Consider the following 22538-nt stretch of genomic DNA (forward strand, 5'->3'; position numbering starts at 1 on the left):
GCAGTTTGGCAAGTGGGCGGTGCTCTAAAGTTGTCATCAAGCCTAATGGGGTGAGCCTATGGAAACATATTAGGAGGGGCTAGGTGATGGCTCTCGGACCAGGTTTTGACATGACATTTGATATGGGGATTGTCCTCCAATGGAATCCTTTCCAAAATTATTTAGCATTGTAAGGGACAGGATGCTTTAGTGGCTGACCATATGTTTGCTCACAATAATGAGGTGCATTGGGACTTGAATTTCATCAAATTAGTGCATGATTGGGAGGTGGATTTTGTATCTTCTTTTTCAATACTCTTTATTCTGTCAGGAGGAGTCGGGGAAATGAAGACAAGTTTTGTTGGGTTCCTTCCAAAAGACGAGCTTTCGAGGTTAAAACATTTTACAAAGTTCTTCTCCCCAATATTGACTACTCTTTCCCTTGGAAGAGCATTTAGAGGTCTAAGGCTCCTTTGAGGATAGCTTTATTCACGTGGACAGCATTTTTAAGAAAAATTATCACTATGGATAATCTCCGAAAACATCACATCATAGTGATAGATTGGTGTTGTATGTGCAAAAAGAGCAGAAAAATTCTTGATCATCTCATTGAGAGATCTGATGAATTTGGTTCTTTAGATGTTTGGTATAGAGTAGGTTATACCTAAACAAGTAATGGAGCTCCTGGCGTGTTGGAAAAGAAGGTTTAGTAGGAACAACTTTAATGTTGTTTGAAATGTATCCCTTTGTGTCTAATGTGGTGCATTTGGAGAGAAATGAATATCCGAAATTTCAATGATTGTGAGAAGAGGAGCTCGAATCTACAACTTTGTTTTCTTAAATCCTTCTTCGAGTGGATCTCTGTTAATGTCATTCTCGATGTCCCCAACTCTGTAGAATTTTGTGGTCATTTTGTTGGGTGTTGTTCTTTTGTATACTTCTACTGTACTTGGGTTGCACCCCTAGCGCTTTCAATAAATTTGATTTACGTATTTTATATATATATATATATATATCATTATGAGCACCCACGCTAAATGAAGAACATCGGCAAATGATGGTTCTTAGTTTTACACTCACTTAATAGTTATTGCTTAGTGCCATATTGATGAAAACGTATAAGATGGAAACCACATAATGTTCTCAAATATGATGCAGGACATTTATTTTTTAAATTCATTACGAAACATTATTTTATCAGATTTTAGGCAATTATAACAACAATCTAATTATCAGCAACCATTAGAGTATTTTTTTTATTTTTTTTTTGATAAGTAAGAGAATTTCATTAAAAAAGTGTAAGGCGCCCCTAAATACACAGGATGTATACACAGAAGCAACTCAGCTAGCCCACATAAAAAACCTAATAAAACCACAAGGAACCCACAAGAAAACCCCTAACAAGCATAATAGAAACCTTCACAAAACAAAAGAAACCTCCAATAGTAACCCCCGAATACAAAAAAAACCCTAAGAGCACCCAAACCAACCCCTAAACCCAAAAGAAGAAAAAAACCCTAGAACCCGAGAAAAACCCAAGAGAAACACCCCTCAAAATAATACAAGCAAAAACCAAACCCGAGGAATGGCCCACAAACCCACCCCTTGCACACAAAGGCACACAACTCTACAACATAAGGCCCTTTCCTTTCCTACGCCTAGCGGAAGATTTAGCGTCGCCATAGTTGATAGAGCTATGCAGGTTTAGAAGCTCCCTCTTACCTTTGGACTTTTGGCGCGATATCATCTTGTCACGCTAAAATTCTTCTTCCATGGCATCCCAAATGGCCAACGCCTCGTCCCCAAAAGCGCCCTCTAACGCCCAATCCAAAGGCAAAACATCCCAAAGATCAACGTCCTCCTCCCAAACCACAATCTCCCCGTTATGATCAAAACCGATCGGCCAATTCCGAGATTAGGAGAAACTATTACCCTCAACAGGTGAAGAAATGGAACAACCTCTAGGAGGGGAGGAAGGCCCAACCATCCCAACATCGAAGACCTTCCGAGGAGAAGCGGGAGTAGCTGGCATCTTTGGGGGAGGGTTAAGAAACCCCTTTCTAAGAATGCCCTTCTTCACTGGAGACTCTGCAATCGCAACCTTATTAACAGCTAAGTCGGCAACCAACTTCGAGGCTTTCAGGGAATCTGATAGAAGCACATCGTTCCACTTCAACGAAACCCCTTCCCTAAGTATCCTCGCCTTCTTGATATAACTTTGAAATGGCTTCGAGACCACGGGGAAAGAAGAGCGCAACTTCTCTCCCAACACAGTGGCTCCAATGGAAGGAGGGGTTGTGAGTTGAGAGACCGTCCGAGAAGCACCATCAGGATTGCACCGCAGAGGAGGGGACACCTGAGCCGGCAGAGAAACAACCTGGACCACCGGAGGAAGGGACACCTGAGCCGGCGAGGGGGGAAACCCGAAAAGCTTAGGGGCAGTAACCCGGCTAGGAACTACCTTCAAACAGCTAGACCCTCCCCCCAATAAAGAAAACGGCACCGGAAAAACCCCTGGAACAGCCGGCACCGGCGCCGGAAGAGCAAGAGACACCCCTGGGGCTGCAAAATCCTCCCCCGGAGAAGGAATCTCCAAACCCCCAGGAGGATGACGATCTAGAGAGAACCCAGGAGAAGACGTCCGAACCGGAGAAGCCCTTGGAACAGCCGGCGACGAAGGCTCCGGCCGAAGAAGAGCAAGAGACGGCGCCGGAAAAGGAGACACCCCTGGAGCTACTAGACCCTCCCCCGACGAAGGAACCACCAAACCCCCAGGAGGAGGCCGAATGAGAGACAACCCAGAAAAAGACTCTGGCGTCAACTCCGGCAAGATTCTCGACGAACGGGATTTAGGTTTCGGCAAGAGTCGGGCCAAACGAAAACCAGAACGTTTTCGACCTAGGCCAAACCCGACAAACCGGCCCAAAAAATTCTTAATAGCCCGACCCAAGACCACTTTCAAATCGTTGACCAGCTTACTCCACGTGCGCAACATCGAAAATTCAAAATTCGAATTTGAACTTGGAGACGACTTTTTACCCAGCGATTCAAACGACCGATCTTTAACCAACGGGTCAGAAGGACGAGACTCCAAGGCGAAACAACCCACCGCCGAGCTCAGGACTTGCTCAGCATGACTCGTCGCCGGGAGGGGAACAAGAGCATCTGGCTCCTCCGACGAAGCCCTCAACCCGGAACAATGATCCCCCATGAAGGGCAACTTTTTCACAGTGGTGGACGGAACCGAGCACAACACCTCCGCAAAGGATGGTCCCGTCCACTTTGCAGAGTATTGCATACCATTAGAGTATTGCATACCATGTATACGCTTCAAATGTCCAACAAGAACAAAATGAGAATATTGAGGTGGGTTACGTTGGTCACAGATGAATGTGCTATGTTCAAGCATCCACACCTCAAAAACATTACTTTACACACCAGTTAAATTTTAAAATTAGCAGTCCAATCTTATACTTGGAAGTTACAGAGACAAACCTCAAGTGAACTGCAATAAAATGTTTGGCCATCTTTCGCATTGTCAAAACAAGTCTTTGACCAAGCTGTTGTATAGGTTTTCTAAATCTCAAAGCATGATAATTAACCCGGCAACGTAACTTCTGCAGCTCTTCATCAAGATTATTTGCAAGTCTATAATCAAATTTCGTCAATTGTACAACCTGCAGAATTTGCTGTGTTAATTGCCTCACTAAAGAAAACCAATCAACAAAAGAATTTTAACTCCCAAACAAAAGAGCGACTTGGATTAGCAATTAAGCAACTAGAGTACATTACTAGAACAAATTACTTTGACAGTTTTAGAGGATTGAATACTCAAGTAGCAAAAAATACAACTTGTGAACTTTAAATTGAGGGAAGATTTGAACGTTAAAACTTTTGAACTTTTGAAACTTAGATTTGATTATGCATATACACAATCAATTAGAAAAAAGCATGCATTACAAATTGAAGGAATTGGCCTTACACGTCTCCTCAAGAGTATAGGGAGAACTTGATCAAGATAGTATTCGGGGGCAGATTTCCTTGGGACACGCATAGTATAAGGAGGTTTTTCCATTGATCGCATGACTTTATCAGGAACTCTTTTGACAATAGTTACGTCTTTTGCAAGGAAAGAAATGAACCAATCAACATCAAAAATGTTGATGAAGTCACTGCATGCCAAATAAGGTGCCCTCAATAAGATAAGGATTGTGAAGTTGATTATCATCATCATAACAGTGGAGGAAAATAGTCAATTAAGTGCCAGTACCAGCAGGTTTTAGAATATCAACTTACCTATCATCCTTCCAGTAGGAATGATGATCCAACTCAGGTACAACTAACGTAGCATTAAGAATCCGTGCGACAACTACAGCATCTGTTATCTGAGTGCAGGAAATATATTGTCATCTCCATAAGGCTAACATGTTTATTTCTTTGTCAAAGTAAGAACTTCATGGCAAAGACAGAAAGATAGAACCTAATTCAACCTCCCATCGCTACAACTAAGCCAAAATTAATTGTTCGAAACAAATAATGAAGTAAACATGGCAAATATATTGTTGATGTCATTGATGCGAATAATATTACTACAAGATGTATTCAGTGGAAAATGTAGCAGAAAATGAGATGTTCACTTACTCCTGTTCTTTGTTGGTTCAGCCCTCCACTTGTTGCGATAAGCAAATAGCCATTTGATGATTGCTCACGAATAGCAGCTAGATTTCAACTTAGCAGTGTTAGGGAGAACAATATATGAACACATGTAATTATATTTCAGATGTTAAACTAAAACAAACCCTGTAAAAACACACACGTATGTTGATAAGTACTTTCAGAAATATATAAACAATAAGCAGAGCAGTTGATCAAGAAAAGGGTCCTATCATAAAAGATAATCTACTTAGTGAAATAATGCACGTAAAACTAATATTGCAGCAGTGTTATAGTGCAAATTTGTGCTAAAACTAAAGCAGCATCTGCAACTTGTTCAAAATTAAGATGGATAGTTACACCACAGATGGTTGCCACACATAAACATGCTAATGATTGTAAAGAACGCAAGCGGAAGAAGTCCAGCATGTTTGACCAGAAAATAATTTTCCATGGAGAAAAGCTTAGAAGAGCATTTGAGTGGCATGTCCAGTAGGCACACGAGGAAAAGGGTGGTAAATTACATAAATACTGGTCACTTTATGAAGAAATGTGTCTTTTTGGGAAAAATCTTTAGTTTAATCTATTTATTTTTATAAGTAAATTTAGATTTATGGAAAGTGTAAGGCGCCCTTTAGTACATTGGAAGTATACAAAAGGAAACACCTAATTAGGAATAGAAAAACGGAGGAGGAAATCAACAAAACTAATAGCCAATGGGGACAAAGACGCTACCGTCCAAAGATACAGCATATGAAAAAACGAAGCTAAAATATCCTTTATGGAACTCTCCGAATCCTTGAAACATCTAAGATTTCTTTCTTTCCAAACACACCAAAAAAATGCAAATAGACACCATCTTCCAAATCGCAGCACTCTTCGGCCTTCCAGACTTTAGTTTAATCTATTAACTTGATAGTCCCCATTCTTGGCCAACATAACAAACCTAAAGCAAAAACGAACCTCGTAATCCGTCTAAGTGACACGGGTGGTCCTGGAGGAACTTAATCATTGCATTAGAAGAATCTAGTAAATGAATAAATAAACAAAGTTGACAACCGAATTGACCCAGAAGACTACATTTAGTAAAAGGAATAAAAACAAGTATAATTATTATTACAAATAAATACATTTTTGGTCCATGTAGTTTGAGCTTTTGACAAATTGCTCCATGAGTTTTAAAATGTGATTAATCACTCCCTAGGGTTAGCCAACAAAAAAAACAAATTGGTCACTAACGTCATAAAAACTAATGGAATCCGTTAAATTGACATATCAACACCAATTAAATAACGACACGTGTTAGATTGCTTGGTCACTAAAAAAATAACACGGGGGACTTGATAGCAAGGTAAATTAAACACGATCGACTCCATGTGAGCTCCCTGTCTCCATGTCACTCCTATCCACATCAGCAAGGTAGGAAACAAAAATTTATATCTACATTGTCGTCGTTGACTCGCTGAAATCCCTGTTAGGGATCAAGCACGTATAAAGTAAGCGCAGAGGAAACCGATCCCAGGAAAAAAATTGCTTCAAGATAAATAGGGCTAGATAAATCAAATACACAAGTTCAAAGTACTTACAATCGAATTCGGCATCTTCTATGCATATAGGGCGATTTAACTCTGGCTGAGGTTCTCCTTACATGTTGAATGATCAAGAACACGTTCTTGATTAAACCTCCAGTCTTCTCTTTGATGATTGATTATGACCGTAAATGTGAACTCACAAACTATTGATACAGTGAATTATGCTTCACTATGGTACTTTATTTATAAACTTGGATTTACAATCATAATTGGCTTAAGAGATAAACAAGGAGTAGTAGTAGAACTAGGACTGGAGTCATAGATGAACCAAGACTAGAGCCACAGTAGAACTAGAACTGAATCCATAGTAGAAGTAGAAGTGGATCCATAGTAGAACTAGAACTAGAGTCTTAGAAGGATTAGGACTTCTAATCCTATCCTATAGGGTGCACAGTCAGGGGAAAAATTATTCCCCTTGCCCCTGCACCACACGGCCATGGAGAGAAAAATTCTCCTTATAAGTCTAAGGCTAAGCTTTTAACCCTAGCTCATTACTGCACTCTTAAGCATGAGCTTGGGTCTTATCCATTAGGCCCAATACACTTTTAACTCCACTTAAGCCTTTTGGGATAAATTTCAAGAGCCCAAAGCTTTTTAATTGTTTAAGCCCTTAAGAAATAGATTTCTAAGCTCAATCATCTCTAAGTAATAAGCCACTTAGAAATCATATTCCTTTGGCCCATGTTTTATCAAATAAAACAATCCCAATAAATAAATGAATAACTTCTTCTTTTTTTTTTGATAAGTAAGAGAAATATCATTAAAAAGCGCAAAGCGCAATCAAGTACACTGGGGGTCCTCAGTTTACCCCAGGGTTGTGCAAGATGCTAGATCTTGTTTTCGCACGATGGGGGTTTCGTTCTTGGGATCTGATGAGAAAGGTTTTTTGGACTTCTTGACTTGGACCGAGGATCAGCGCTATGATCCTGACTCCCCTCCTAAGAAGGAAAAGAAGATAAAAAGGAAAAAGGGGAAAAGAGAGGTCAAGAATTTAGAATGCTCGATTAATTTCGATGCTAGAGGTGTGGGTTCCAATAGGGTTAGAGGCAAGAAGTTGGGGGTTTGATGTAACTTTTCTTCTGTCTTTTGGGTTTTTCGGGTGTTCTTTTTTTTGTTTTTCTTTTGTTTTGGTGTCCTTTTTGTATACTTCATGTATGCTTAGGGGCGCCTTTACGCTTTTTTAATGCATTTTGTTTACCTATCAAAAAAGTATACAAGAAAGGCATCTAAGAGGAAGAAGAAAACAAAATAAGGAAATCATTAAAACTAAATACTAAAGGTGTGAGGAACGCAGCCGACCAAGAGTACAAAGAATGAAAGAAAAAGGAAATGAGTTTCTCAATGGTTCTTTCTTTGTCCTCGAACTGTCTATCATTGCCTTCCCTCCACAAGCACCACAAAAGGCAACAAGGGACCATCTTCCACACGACCGCTCTCCAAGAGCGACCACCCGTCCACCAGCAAGCGAATAAATCTACCACCCGAAGAGGCATAACCCAAGACAGACTGAAGCAACTGAAAATGGCGTTCCATAGAGCGTGTGCAACCTCGCAATGAAGAAGAAGATGGTCCACAGACTCCCCATTCATTTTGCACATGCAACATCTATCAATCACGATGACACGCTTCTTTTTGAGATTGTCCAAGGTGAAGATCTTCCCTTGCGCTGCCGTCCAAGCAAAGAAAGCCACTTTCAAGGGAACCTTGATCCGCCATATACTTTTCCAGAAAAAATGAATACCCTTTTTGCAAGCAAGGACCTTGTAGAAAAATCTAACATCAAATTTTCCTTTATGAGAAGGAGACCACCAGAGCCGGTCTTCCCCATCACCATCCACTCTAGTCAAGTACAACAAAGAGAAAAAGGAGGCCAAACTATCCACCTCCCAGTCGTGGGCCGCTCGAAAGAAGCTAACATCTCACTGATAGGATCCGCTCCCCACAACCAAATGGTCTGCAACAAGTGCATCATTGTCACGCGCTATGTCATATAAAACTGGGAAAGCTACCTTAAGGGGCACCTCGTCACACCACACATCGTCCCAAAAACGGATCCTAAATCCATTTCCCAAAATGAGTCTGGTATGGCTACAAAGCAAACTCCACCCCTTCCTAATATTCTTCTAAAGCCCCACTCCCAAGGGGGTCTAAAGAACACCAACCAGCCCTAGTAGAACCATACTTTGCATCCACAACAGATTTCCACCAAGCCTCTCTCTCATGGGCATAACGCCACAACCACTTCCCTAATAGAGCCTTATTGAAGATCCTCATATTCCGGATGCCCAAACCACCATTTGAAATAGGAGAATAAACCTTGGACCAATTAACTAGATGAAATTTAAATTATTCACCTAAACCTCCCCACAAGAAATCTCGATGCAGCTTCTCTATGCAATTAGCAACACTGGAGGGAATAGGGAATAAAGAAAGGAAGTACGTAGGCAAATTAGAGAGAGTTTTTTTACAAGGGTAACTCTGCCACCCTTCGACAGATACAACCGCTTCCAGCTAGCCAACCGCCTCTCAATCTTACCAACTACCTCATCCCAGCTGGACTTAGCCTTAAAAGGGGCCCCCAATGGAAGTCCAAGGTACTTCAAAGGAAGAGAAGAAACTCCACAGCCCAAGATGCCAGCCAAATCATCCATATTATCCACATGACCCACAGGAACCAAAACTGACTTGTCCAAATTAATCTTCAAACCTAAAACAACTTCAAAGGACAGTAATAACATACGAAGATAGAGAAGATGATCAGGATTAGCCCCGCAAAAAACTAAAGTATCGTCTGCGAATAACAGATGAGAAATGTTAATCACTCCATTGCTGTCAGTGCCCACAGAGAAGCCAGAGAGGAAACCCCTTTAAACAGTAATAGAGAACAACTTACTAAGGCCTCCATCACGATGACAAATAAGAGAGGCGACAGAGGGTCACCTTGTCTAAGACCACGAGAGTTGCTGAAAAAATCAGAAGGGGTACCATTCACCAAAACAGAGAAACGCACCGAAGAGATACAATGCGATATCCAAGAACACCATCTCTCCTCGAAGCCACATATTCTCAACATATACAATAAGAAATCCCAGTTAACATGATCATAAGCCTTCTCCATATATAGTTTACAAAGTAACCCTGGATCACCTGATTTGATACGACTATCCAAACACTCATTAGCTATAAGAACAGTTAACATATTCTCAACATATACAATAAGAAATCCCAGTTAACATGATCATAAGCCTTCTCCATATCTAGTTTACAAAGTAACCCTGGATCACCTGATTTGATACGACTATCCAAACACTCATTAGCTATAAGAACAGAATAAAGAATTTGCTTCCTATCACAAAAGCATTTTGGGGATTCGAGATAATCTTCCCCACAACCCTTTTAAGTCTATTAGCAAGAACTTTTGAATAACCAAAAAGGAAAAATACAATTAGCTTCAAATATGTCTGTGACGATATCACACGACACTATTTAATCAAAGATTCCACTAACAAATGTAATTGTACTCTAATATGTATTTTCAAATTAATGAATCAATCCATATGACGTACTTATTTATTACATATTATTACTCCTCCATAAAATCATTCCGTAGTTAAACCAAAGTTAATACATTGTAACTTTGTTCACTACCTCTTTTCCTTAATAACCTGACTAAATTACATGCCACGCCACAAAAGACTGCAACCGGCTGCCCAAGAACCGAAGTTTTGAAGATTTTGAATATAAACTTGGTCATGCGGTCAAAGATGAACTTTTTTGGATGGCCTTTCCATCTAGTGGACAAGAACTTGAGGCTCTCGCCAATCGTGGGGTACCCGATTTTGCCTAGCAGAAGGTTTGGGCTGGTGAACTGATTTAGGGAATTTGAGAGGGGTCTGGGGGAAAGGAATTTAGTGACAACGATGAAGATAGTAATTTTTACTTTACTATTTTGTTTCTTTAATTTACCTTGCTGGTGTGGAGAGGAGTGAAGTGGAGAGAGGGAGCTTACGTAGAGTCCAACATGTTTAATTTACCTTGTTATCAAGCCTACCGTATTATTCTTGTAGTGCCCAAGCAAAATGAACACATGTCACTATTTAATTGGTGCTTACATGTCAGTTTAACGGATTTCGTTAGTTTTCTGGTGGTAGGAACCCATTTATTTTTTTGGCTAACCCTAGGGAATGATTAATCACGTTTTAAAACTCATGGAGTAATTTGTCAAAACCTCAAACTAGGAGTGGGCAAGACCCGCCCAAACCTGCACTACCTGACCCGTCCGCCCCGCCTTGCCCCGCGAAAGCTGGATTTTAGGTTTAAAATTGTGGAATCCAAGTACAAAATCAGATTATCCGTGCGGGGCGGGTCGCGGGTATAACATTTTTAAAATCCCAGGTACCCGCCCCGCCCCGTCTAACACTAAGACCTAAAAAACCCCTAAACTACCCACTCCTAAAAATGGATATGCCTTCTTTGTCCAAGAAGAGAGACGGAAAGAGTTACAGAGATTGAATGTCGATACTGTTTGAGAAGAGCATGACGTGGAGGTGGCTAGTGAAGAGGACAAAGGAGTCCAAGCCCTTCTTCCTTGCCTTCTTCGCCACCATATGCGGCATCGTTCCAAGGGTGATCTGGTATGGCGTGATGCAAGTCACCACTCACCAACAGGCGCAACCCCGAGCTCGAAGCCCGTCTCCGCCAGAACGCCCGCCCCCGAAACCCTCCTACGTATTTTCATTTCTCTCGATCTTTCTTTCCTTTCATTTTTTTTCACATTAGCTTTTGTCATTTGATTTATTTTAAGGTACCCACTGACATAACCTTGGCCTGAATTGGTCGTAGCATGCCATTTTGATTTTCTGACCGTTGAAAGGAAAAACCAACTGGCTTCCACTTCCTTCGCACGCTACCCATTGACCAGCATTAAATCTCACTCTAATATGCGTGATTTTTATGACTCCATCTCATTTCCCAAAGTCCCTCTTTACCGTTGATCACAAGACGCCATATTCCTCACCGTTCATTTATTTTGAACTCTTGTCGCTTCCTGTACTACTAGCCTGTTAAAGATTTGACTCAACACTGACTTTCTCTTCCCAACACATCCTCCATTCTCGAGACTCCAATTTCCTACGCAAGTCTCTTCTCCAACAGTTGCAATTTTTTTCTTTTGAACTTTCATCTTCCTCCCACTCTGCCTTGATGAGCGAGAGCAAGACTATCCTCCCCCACAAATTGATTAAAAAACAACGCGTTATCAAGCTGGCATCTCACTCTCTATTTACTCTTTTTAAATTCCCCTCTTCACCCCTTTCCTTGCAGTTTCTCACCCACACTTTTGAGCGCGATATATATCCTCCCCCAACAATTCTTCTTCTCCACAATCCCAGCTCCTCATAGCATTCTCAGCTTCCTACTTTCTCAATCATCTTCTCTAGTTACGAGTAGAGGTGCACACCAAATACCCGCCCCGCCCAACCCAAGACCCGGCAGATACTACTCATTGTAGTCAGGCCACAGGTTGGGTTTTTACAACCCGCAATGTGAGGGTCCGGGTGACAAAATGGCCAATACTCGGCCCGCCCCGACCCGTGCCCACCCCTACCTCAAACCGCATGAACCAAAAATGCATTTATTATTAACAGAATGGTACTCACAACACCGGTGCAAAATATTTAATTGGTACATAACAATATTGTCGATGAAATGAACATTGGCTTGATTTGAGAAGCAATGACATTTTGGTAGAAATGAAAGCTAAAGTTCTCCCAAAGGTGATTGAAAGAATTAACTTACGAGCAAAATGACGGCCTCGCTCGCTGCACCCGTACAAGTACTTTGAATACTTGGATTTCCATATATCAATTGCCTCACGCCGACCCCCATCCTTCAATTTCCACAATTAATACAAAGATTACTGTAATGTCAGAAAAGCAAAACCTTTCAAAACTGGCACATTGATAAGCACAAAAAGCAGTAGAATTTCACATATCCTTTGCCATAATTCCAAACCAATACCCTTCAATTTAGTAAAAAAAAAAAAAAAATTACCAGTCTGGAGTACAAACTTGGCCTGACCAAGCGCTGAGAGTACCATTCAAGATCGGAGGCCATGTGGCCGGTGAAGAGCGAAATCAAGCCCAAGCCGAAGAGCATCAACCCACAGACCAACGACCACGAGATCGGCTTCATCTGAAACGACGTCGTCGCCGATGATCTCCAGCACACATGCTTATTCGTATTACTGTTGCTGATAGCATTCCCGTTTTGGTCCTGTAACAGAGCCAGGTTGTTGGCCGATATCAAGCTAAACCTCCAGGCCTTGGCCACGCCCATCACATAATTACTCGAAATGCCATTCCAGAATGTCGCCGCTGATGGAGGCGTCGGGCGATCAGAGCGGGAGATAGAAGAGGGATACGAGCGTAAATAATGTGAATGCGGAGGCGAGGAGTGGAGGAGGAAACCCTAACTTAGGAGGGGGTGTGCGCGAGAGAGCTTTTAGAATGTGGGAGAGTCTTGAGAGAGAGTGAGAGAGTGAGGGAGTGGAAGAGCATGAATGAAGCTCTTTCTGTCTCTCTCATTTCCTTTTTGGGTTTCGTGATTTTGCTGTACTACTGTGGAGGGGTAAATCTGTGACTGAATTTGAAAACTCTATTAATTAATATGGAACTTCTCCGGGTATCAAGGAACAGGGAATAACCAACGTAACGGCGGCCCGTTTTGGGAAATGTTTATTTCTGCTGGGGCAAAATTGGTATTTGGATAAAATATCAAAAGTATTTTAATTCTTTTTCACCCTTCTTATTTTAAGGGTTTAAAAGTTGTTTGGCAAACAATTCTCTCTCTTCCTCTAATTTTTTTTTTTCTTCTCTGAAAAAAGTCAAATAAAAAATTTTCTTTTTTTTTCACTTTTTACATCACATCAATAATTTTTTATTATTATCCAAATAAAAAAATACACTACAAAACAAAACTTTCATTTTTCTATAAAACAATTCTAAACTTTTTTATACTTTATATTACATTAATCATTTTTTACTACTATTCAAACAAATATTTCGCAATTACAACTATTCGCCAAACAAGCTCTAAATTCCTTTCATTTGACTCTTAATGGTAAGGTTCGTTATCAAATGGCTATGGTAAGGCACTAAGGCCTATTATTAAATCGTTAATTTGGTTTTAAAAAGTGTTGTAAAAGTGGCTGCCAGATATGTCTAATAAATAGAAATGGTCATTTTATCCATGTTTCATCTATAAAATTAACAACATGTCACATCAAACTAATCTATAAATTGACACGTGTCTCATATGTCTTATTAATAGTTTTTTTTAAAAAAAAAAATCAATCTTTTGGTCAAAATGGGTGGCCAATGGAATGATCGGTCACTCCCATTTTTCACAATGAGTGGCTCGAGCCACCCCCTTTGGCTAGCCAAAAATGGTTCAGTTACTACCAAATTGTTAAATGGGGGTGACTCCTTAGTTATAATGGCCTATGATATGGTTCAGCGACCCCCAAATAGCAAAATGGGAGTGGTAAAAACCACCCCAAGGGTCTTGGAACCACCCCTAGACCGACAATGGGTGTAGCTTGACTCACTCCTTTTTTATTCTTTTTTTTTTTTTTTTTTTTTGGTCAAATTTTATTTTTTATAGAGGGGTCAAATGTGTAACTTTTTATTTTGAGGGTTGAATTTCTTTGATCCTTGTGATAAGGTTTGTTATCAATTGATCATGTAAGCCCGTTATTAAATAGATATCTTGCTTTTAAAGTGTTAGGTGGTCTTTGCATACATCCAATAAATAAAGATGTTCATTTCGTCCTTGTATCACCTATAAACTCAACAACGTGTCGTGTCAAACTAATTAATAATTGATACTTGTTTCATATGTCTTATTAATATTATTTTTTAAAAAAAAACTTTTGGCCAACTAGGTGGCCAATAGAGTGGTTGATGACCTTCATTTTGATCAAGGGGTGGCTTATAGCCAGTTGGAGGTGGTTTGGTCACCCCAAATAGTCAAACGAGACATCTCTTTGATATTTTTTTTGTAATTTAGGGGAGATATTGAGACAATTTATAGTTTGAAGGAACAATTGACAATTAAATGGTAGTTCGAAGAGAATACATGTATTTTTCTTTTAATAGATATATATATATATATATCAAAAGTGGCTGGCTAACTAATGTTGTAACGTGGAGTATTTAGATGATATTTATTACTCCAGTTATTTTAGTCATTGATCTTCACCAAATTTTGCACCTCCTTAAAGAAAAAATCATTATCGCCATTGAACATAATTAGTAGTGCACAGAAAATGCTAGGATAAGGGTGCTTTGGTAGGACAAAAATTAGCTACAAATTGATTTGTAGTAATTAATTACAAATTAGTCTAATAAAATAATATGTGTTCTTAAAGCATGTGAGAAGTACATATTATTAAAAAAATATATAATTCTCACATGTTAAGAAACATGTATCACTTTATTAAACTAATTTGTAGCTCATTGCTACAAACCAGTTTATAATTAATTTATGTTCGTTTGGTAATTTGGTGTTACTTTTCTTGTTACTTCTTTTTTTTTTTTTAAATGTACACATTGTTTTTTTTTATTAGTTTAATAAACTTTCCTTTATTAAGAAATATGAATCTATAGGTATTAAAAAGATTTTTTTTAAAAAAAATAAAAAATAAAAATGAAATGACTTAAGCGCAAGAAAACTTATGGGTGTAACAATTTCTTTAGTTTTTTTAGTTATGCTTATTTCTAAATTGAGTTCCAAAGTCTGGCTTAGTTATGCTTTTCTTATACTTTCTACCAATATGGAAAGATATTGTTTAAATTTTATTTAGAAAAAAATATAATCTATTCATATTTTAAGAAAAATAACAAATACCACTCTTACATTTTCACTAAAGTGTCACATTAGTCTTTACGATTTTAATTTAAACAATTTACCTTTTACTCATTAAAATGAACAAATGGCTTGATTTATTACAAATATAAATTGTTTAAATTAAAAAATGTAAGGACTAATCTAGCACTTAAATTAAAGGTGAAGGATGAAACTTGTTATTTTACCTTATATTAATCCATTGGCACTTAGTTTCTTTTTTAAGGTGTAATAAAATTGAAAATTTTTCATTTTTAAAAAAGTAAATTAGGTATTAAAAAATAAGCATTTATAGGGAAAATATGATTGTTAGCTAATCCAAAAGAGGTCGGACTAGGCTTAAAAACTCATAATTGCATGAGTCACTTAATTTAGTTAATTGGTTTGTTTGATAACAATTTTTAGATGGTACTATTTTGCTTTGGGTTTAAAAGTTGTTCTTATATAATGTTAAGGTGAAAATAATTCTGAGTATTTTGTATTTAAAATTATTTACTAATGCTTTTATTTGTTTTCGTTAAAAAAATCTAAAAAATATTATTCAAGGAGCCAAAAAATTGTCCAAAAAACATTATGAAACGAGACAATAGGAGCCTATTGTCTCTTTCTCTCAATCCCACGAGCCACGAGACATTCGCCATGATACTTGGGCAGACATCCATGAAACAGTAGAGCCCACATCTTAAAGAGTGAAACTGTGAAAGCACAAAAGCGCCAGTCATGTTAAGTTGTTTTCAGGATCAGAAAAGGGTGGTCCCAGATTTTCCTGTTCTCCTTTATTGGTCGGTTTAATTAGTGAAATTAAGGTCCATAATTTATTCTCTTCCTACCAAATAGTATGTCACTTTTGAATTTTTTATTTTATAAGGAAATTTGTATGGTAAATAATGGAATACTTTTTTTTTTTTTTTTTTTTTATGCTCTATTTGTTTTGGCACAATATAGTTTATGAAAAATGATTTCGGCATTTTTTCGTGTTTGGTGGAGGAGAAAATAATAACCAACCGAAAAATGATTTCTGTTTGACAAAAAATGCTTAATAAATTTCGAAAGCGTAAATCATTTTTCTTAGACTTTAGACGCATTCAACCATCTTTTAAACAACACAGTCGACCACCACCAGAATCTGGCCGGTGCTAGAATCCGACAACATCAAGTCACTGTCGCCGGATTCTAGTAACCGGATTCCAATCATCTTCACCAGAATCCGGTTAGCCCAAATTTCGGGATTCCGGCAATTTGGTTCGGATCTTGCCAGAACGACTGGATTCCAGCCAACTTCGTCAGAATCCGGCCAACCCAGATTCTGATGAAACTGTTCGAATTTCGGCTTTTATCCCGGAATCTTGCAACAGTAGTCGGAATCCTATGAAAGTAGTTGGAATCCTATTGATCAGTGACGAAATCTCGTTACCGGTGATTTTTATATTATTTTACATGAATATTTCTATGTTGTGAATAAAAATGTTTGTGGCGAAAAATATTTTCTTACAAAATAACTTTCTTGAAATTATTTTATGTCGAAAAGTATTTTACGTCGAATTTAAACGAAGCATTAGTGAATAGTGGGTAAATAATGAAATGCCATAGAAGCTTGGGTAACATTACAATATTGCTGCCATAATGAGAGTTTTCAACGTCCTTGAGTTGAGGGTAACGAGAGCAATACCATATATATATATATATAAAAAAAAAAAAAAAAAAAAAAAAAAAAAAAAAAAACCAGTAATATTGTTGTGAGAAATGTAATTTTTTATTCTCTCATTCATTTTCTTTTAAAATCAATAATTCATTCTTCATTCATTTTCTTTTAAAATAAAAAATTATCTCACGTATCTAAACAACTTACGGCTAGTTCAATGTTTGCTTGCCGAGAGAGGGAGGTTTCACGCCTCCCTCCTCCCTGTCTTTTGTCCTCCAAGCTCGAAGAGCTTTGGAGTTTTTATTCCTCCCTGGCTTAACCAGTGGATGACAGTTTTAGTCCCCCCTCTGACTAGATCAGGTGGTGGTTTTAGTCTCCTGACTCCTCGGAATTGTGGAGTTGATTATTGTGTTTTCTTTTTGTTTTTTCGGCAGATTATCTCTAGTGACTTTGTTGGTTTGAATCCGGTTGTTTGCTCGAGACCCTGGTGTTTATCATCTTTGTTGGCCGTGCGTTTAAGGTTTTTTTAAGAGCTAGATCTGTACGTTTTCACCAGAGATCTCTTGACACGTGCCCCCTAGCTGCTTTCGCCGCTGTTTTCTGGTCCAGCCGTCTCAAGTTGTGGTCGTGTCGCTATTCCCTAACCGACGTATGGCCTGCATGCGCAGAGTTTCTCATATCTGAGCTTGAGGGCTATGCTTCGTTTCTCAAGCCTGGTTTGTAGTGGTTGGTGGTGGTTGGGTTCTGCTGGGGTCACCCTTGGTGCGTGCCTTGAATGCACCGACTCTGGGAACGGCCTGCTCCTTTCCGATAAGGGCAGTGGTTGAATCTTTCTGTGAGGATGTGTATATTCTTGTCTTGTTGCAGGGTTTCTTTGCAATGGGCTGATATTGCTTGGGCTGTTTAGTGGCTTTTGTTAGACCATGCATCTTATCTTGTGTTGGGTTGTGCTTTATTGTTTTGAGAGGTCCTAATGTTTGTTCTTGCAGTATATAGTCTTTTGTATTTGGTTTTCCTCTTTTGTTATAGGTTAGACAGTTTGTTATGATGTCAGATTATCCTAGTTATTAGTTTAGTACAGAATAGCTGACCTACTCGTAGAGCAAGGAATAGCTGTATCTCACGAAGTAGGCATCATTATGTTTTGGCTAGTTTATTTGTTTAGCAACTGTCTATTAGAGTCTGAGTCTGTTTAGGCTCAGATGGGGTATTCACCTTTATGGTAGTGTTGTATGTACACCTATATGGTGGATTGTTATGTACTCTCATCTTGTTAAATGAAAGAATGATCTTTCCTTCAAAAAATAAAAAAATTAAAAATTAAATATGTTGGATTCAAGCTTTTATCGTTTGAATCTTATAAATTTAATGATTATTTTTTTAAAAAATACTATAAAATAAATTTTAAAAAAATACAAAATAATAAGTCGACGTAACGCCGTTAGAGCGTTGGGGTCAAAATCGTTTTTCCAAAGAAAGTGCATGCTAAAATTTTAGTTGGAGGAAGCGTCGCTAGCATAAATCCTTTTGAAATTGATATCCTTTATTAAAAGACGTAAACCATGTCTTCGATTGATGCAGACCCACGTGAAAGATGACATTCTACTAATAAGAAAGCGTTTACTAAAAAGCTATCACACACTTATTATGAGAATAACATATTTGTTTCTGATTATGAGGGCCGTGGTCTTCCCTCTAGAAACACAATTAAATGGGTGATTTTAGAATCAGTTGTAGCGGACGTATTAACAGCTTTTTATATGCAACCAAATTTATGCTCCATTTATTTTAGTGTAAAATAATTTTCATCGTAAAATATTTCTAAGAAAATTATTTTTTAAAAATATATTTTTTGTCGAAATTATTTTTTAATATTTGGCACGTACGAAAAATTACAAATATTTTTTATAATTTTATTCATTCATATTAATTTAAATAAAATTTAATTTTATTCAATCATATTAATTTAAAAAAAATTAAATTTTATTCACAACATAAAAAATATTAATATATAATATAAAAATATATATATTTTTTAATATTTGGCGCATACGGATTCCGGCAAAAGTGGTCGAAATTGACCGGAAGCCAGCCGTCCTGGCTGGAAACCAGCCGTTCTAGGAGGATCCAGGCCATAACGGCCGGATCCTGGCCAGACTGGCAGGGGATTCGGCTAGAACGGACGGATCCAACCAGAATGGTCGGATCCGTCCAGGATCCCGCCCAGAACAGTCGAATCCGTTTAGGATCCCGGCTAGATGGCCGGGGATCCGGCTGTTCTAGCCAATGTAGCAAGAATTTGGCACAATACCACCGAAATTCGGCGACGGTAGCCGGACGTCCCTGGATTCCGGCACCAACCGGTGCCGGAATCCGACGATAGTCAACTGCTTGAATGTAAAGGTTGACTACGTCGTTTAAAAGATGGCCGACTGCGTTTGCCATCTATGGAAAATGATTTATGATTTTAAAAAGCGTAAATCATTTTTCAAAATTTACTAAGCATTTTTTGTCAAACTTTTTTGATTTCCCATTATTTTTCGCCCCTACCAAACATGGGAAAATGCCGAAATCATTTTCCGAAAACCATTTTACATCGAAACAAACGAATCGTAATTTGGAATCGCAATGAATATGCCTAAAAGATTATGCGCTTTAAATAGTGAATATTGTGAAGGCTAAAGAGCGGAATTGGAATAGATATAGATAGTTAGTGAAAAATATCTGAGATGTATTAAATATTGAGTAATACTAAAAGGAAGACTCGTGTCCTTTTTGAATCCTCCTAAAATTAATGTGATTTTTTAAATTTTCATTAAATATGTGATGTATTACTATTAAATTTTGATCTAATGATAATTTTAAAAATTACATCAATTTTGAATGTACTCAATGGAGCTTGCATTACTCTTAAATATGATGCCTAGGTACCAAGACTAGTCATGTCCACATATAAGCAAATTTTGCTACGCATAATTTGGTCAAAGCAACAGTCAAACACGTCATAAATAAGGTATATTGTACTAGAGCATCATTCTCTATCTTCTTCTTTTTTTCTTTTTTTCTTTTTTTTTTTTTTTTTTTTTTTTTTTTTTTTTTTTATGAATCAAATTTTGAAATTTATCAAAATAAATAAATACTGCTTGTCACATAAACTTTCTTTTTTCTCAAACTTTTTCAGCTAAGTGCTTAGTCATTATTTTGTATCCATAAATCATATCCTTTTTAATTTTGATTGGTAAAGTCAAAAAATTTTGGAAAATTTAATCCTACCTATTAGTTTTCGTTGATTTCAATTTAGTTTTTAAAATTGCATTTTAACTCTTTAATTTTTTGAATTTTTCATTCCTAGGGAATGGTAAAGAGAATAAAAAAATCGAGTTTGTAGAAATACTTTTTTATTCTTATTTTTTATAACAATACAAGGGAAAAATGGCTAGAATGGAGGATCCTTGCCACTTTTAATCCTAATAGATACAACTGGAGGATCAAAAGTGTGAATGCTTCCAAGCAATTTATGGAAAGTAGCTCGTTTATGATCTGTTTGGCTACAGAATTTTAGCTATTTGGTGTATCTTATCATTTGTGCATCTTAAAACTTTAGTAGCAATTTAATTTGTAGAAGAGGAAGGGTAGGGTCGACACTTTTGGTCGAGCGCAAAAAAATTGGTATTATATTTGTAAAAAAAAAAAAAAAAAAAATTGGTATTATATTTGTATATATGTTAGATACAAATTAAATATTCTAAATATAATAATATAACATTAAATGGGTAGCGGGTAGTATCTGTAAGCGGCCCTTAACCTGCTATTTACCCAGTTTGGGCAATTTCTTTTCGTAAAAAAATAAAAAAAAATAAAAAAAATCTTGCATGCCTAGTTTCCCATTACCCTTATGTTGAGTGGAGCTGGCAAGCAGGTAGTTATAATCAGTAGGGGTATGCAAAAACCCACAGACCCGCCCCGCATGAAAAAACCCTAAAATTTAAGTTATCCTAATTCCTAATCCATTGTGCCGCTTCTCTAGAAGCTTCATATTTTCTCGTCTTCTTCTTGAGTTCTTCTTCCCATCTCCGATCTTTCTGGTTCTTCTTCTTCCCATCTCTTCTTTTCTTCTTCTTCTTCTCCTTTTTCCTGGCGCCGCATGAGGAGGCTACCCAAGCACCCATTCTCCCATTCCATGGTTCCACGTTTCAAATCCATCGAAACTGAAAGAGAGTTCGACGACTTGCAAACGAGTCGCCGTCGCACTGCATCAACGAGGTCGACGATAATTCGATACATGTGTAACCTTCTTATCTTTATTTCTCTATTTTTTGTCTTCAATCTGGGATTTTGGAAAGACTGGATAGATGTTTTATGTTTTTGTAATTTTGTGATTCTGGATACCGGTATTTTTGTCTTCATTTTTGTCTCTTCATCTTCTTCGTCCAAACCCGCTGAACCCGCACCCCTGCCCCACATGGATTCTTCCTTTTTTGTGCGGTTCGCGGGTGCGATTTTCGCAACCCACAAGACTGAGGGGCAAGGCCAAAAAGGGGGAAAACCGCCCCCTGCCCCATGCTCACCCTTAATAATCAGTCTGCCAAGCACCCCTATTTAAGGCTAATAATATGAATGACTGTATGGTGTGATAATGTCATCAAATTTTGTGTAAGGCACCAAAATTCTAGTTGGATTATTGAGATGGCCCAAATAAAAACTAACAATTTTTACAAATTAAAATTTAGGAAAAAAAAAAATTATGTAATTCATCACTCAAGAAATTATTTACAAGTACATTTTTAGTCCCCTCGAACGTTCTCCTTATTCCATGGAATGTTCGATGAAATCCTAGCACGAACATTCGTCATTCCCTCGCAAACGATCGATGGATTCCCTAGTTGACACAACCACGTTCTTATCCCTTTGAGAACGTTCGAACCTCCCTCCGCGAACGTTCAAACTTCCCCCTATAAACGTTCAAAGTTCTTATTGTGAATGTTTGATGACGTGCTATACTGTGTGTCAGAAGGTACATCCTACGCGTTCGGCATGTGTGTTAGATCGTAAAACGAACGATCGATATTGTACAACAAGTGTTTGTTGACCCTAAATAATACACGAACGTTCGCCAATGGACAGATCAATTGATCCTTACTGAAAATAAATCTTGACTCCTAAATAACCGCAACCAAACAAATAACCAAATATAAAAACCAGTAAAGAAAAATAATACAGATATTTGGTTACGAAGTGGAAACTCTTTGCACCAAAGAGAAAAAACCACTCCGGGTTAGCCAAACCCAGGAAATTAACTAACAGAAGAAATAGCTAGTTACAAAAAGTTCATACTCACAACCCTTTGCAGTAGTCACTCTCTTGAACTCTAACAAACGCATACTTGTCTGCCTCTCTCCTAGACCCTTCTGGAAAGTTCTTTAATTGACTTCCTTAACTAGAGAGGATCTCTAGATAAACTTCAATGGTTGAACATTTACAACACAAAATAAACTCTAAGGAAAACCGACTTTTCTAATTCTTTAAAGTCTTCATAAGATCTTCTTCAATAAATTCTTTCATGTCTTGAGAAATATATTGCAAATCTTCAATTGTTTAGTCCTTTCTATTCTTAATTAAAATACTTGCAATATTCTTCTACAAATACAGAGTCCCTAATATGGCATCTTTTTTGTCGGCAGAATATAGTCAATAAATAAAAACCAACAAACTCCCTCTTTGGCCATTCTGGGACAAAAACAATTATGACCCAAAAATTAAAATTAATC

The 22538-nt window shown here is 37.9% G+C and overlaps 1 protein-coding gene across 1 annotated transcript in view; it reads right to left on the reverse strand.

The window, feature by feature from the left end:
- The window catches only part of LOC133854376 (O-fucosyltransferase 29), a 32524-nt gene extending 19675 nt beyond the window's left edge, over positions 1-12849 (reverse strand). The window contains exons 1-6 of the mRNA XM_062290560.1: positions 12276-12849; positions 12021-12111; positions 4621-4697; positions 4276-4364; positions 3962-4151; positions 3475-3656 (exon numbers count right to left, since the gene is read on the reverse strand). Coding sequence (XP_062146544.1) covers positions 3475-3656; positions 3962-4151; positions 4276-4364; positions 4621-4697; positions 12021-12111; positions 12276-12560 — 914 coding nt within the window. The 5' untranslated portion in view covers positions 12561-12849. The remainder of the gene's footprint in view (positions 1-3474; positions 3657-3961; positions 4152-4275; positions 4365-4620; positions 4698-12020; positions 12112-12275) is intronic.
- Between the last annotated feature and the right edge of the window lie 9689 nt (positions 12850-22538).

This window comes from Alnus glutinosa, chromosome 13 (assembly GCF_958979055.1).
Source record: "Alnus glutinosa chromosome 13, dhAlnGlut1.1, whole genome shotgun sequence".
NCBI classification, from domain to species: Eukaryota; Viridiplantae; Streptophyta; class Magnoliopsida; order Fagales; family Betulaceae; genus Alnus; species Alnus glutinosa.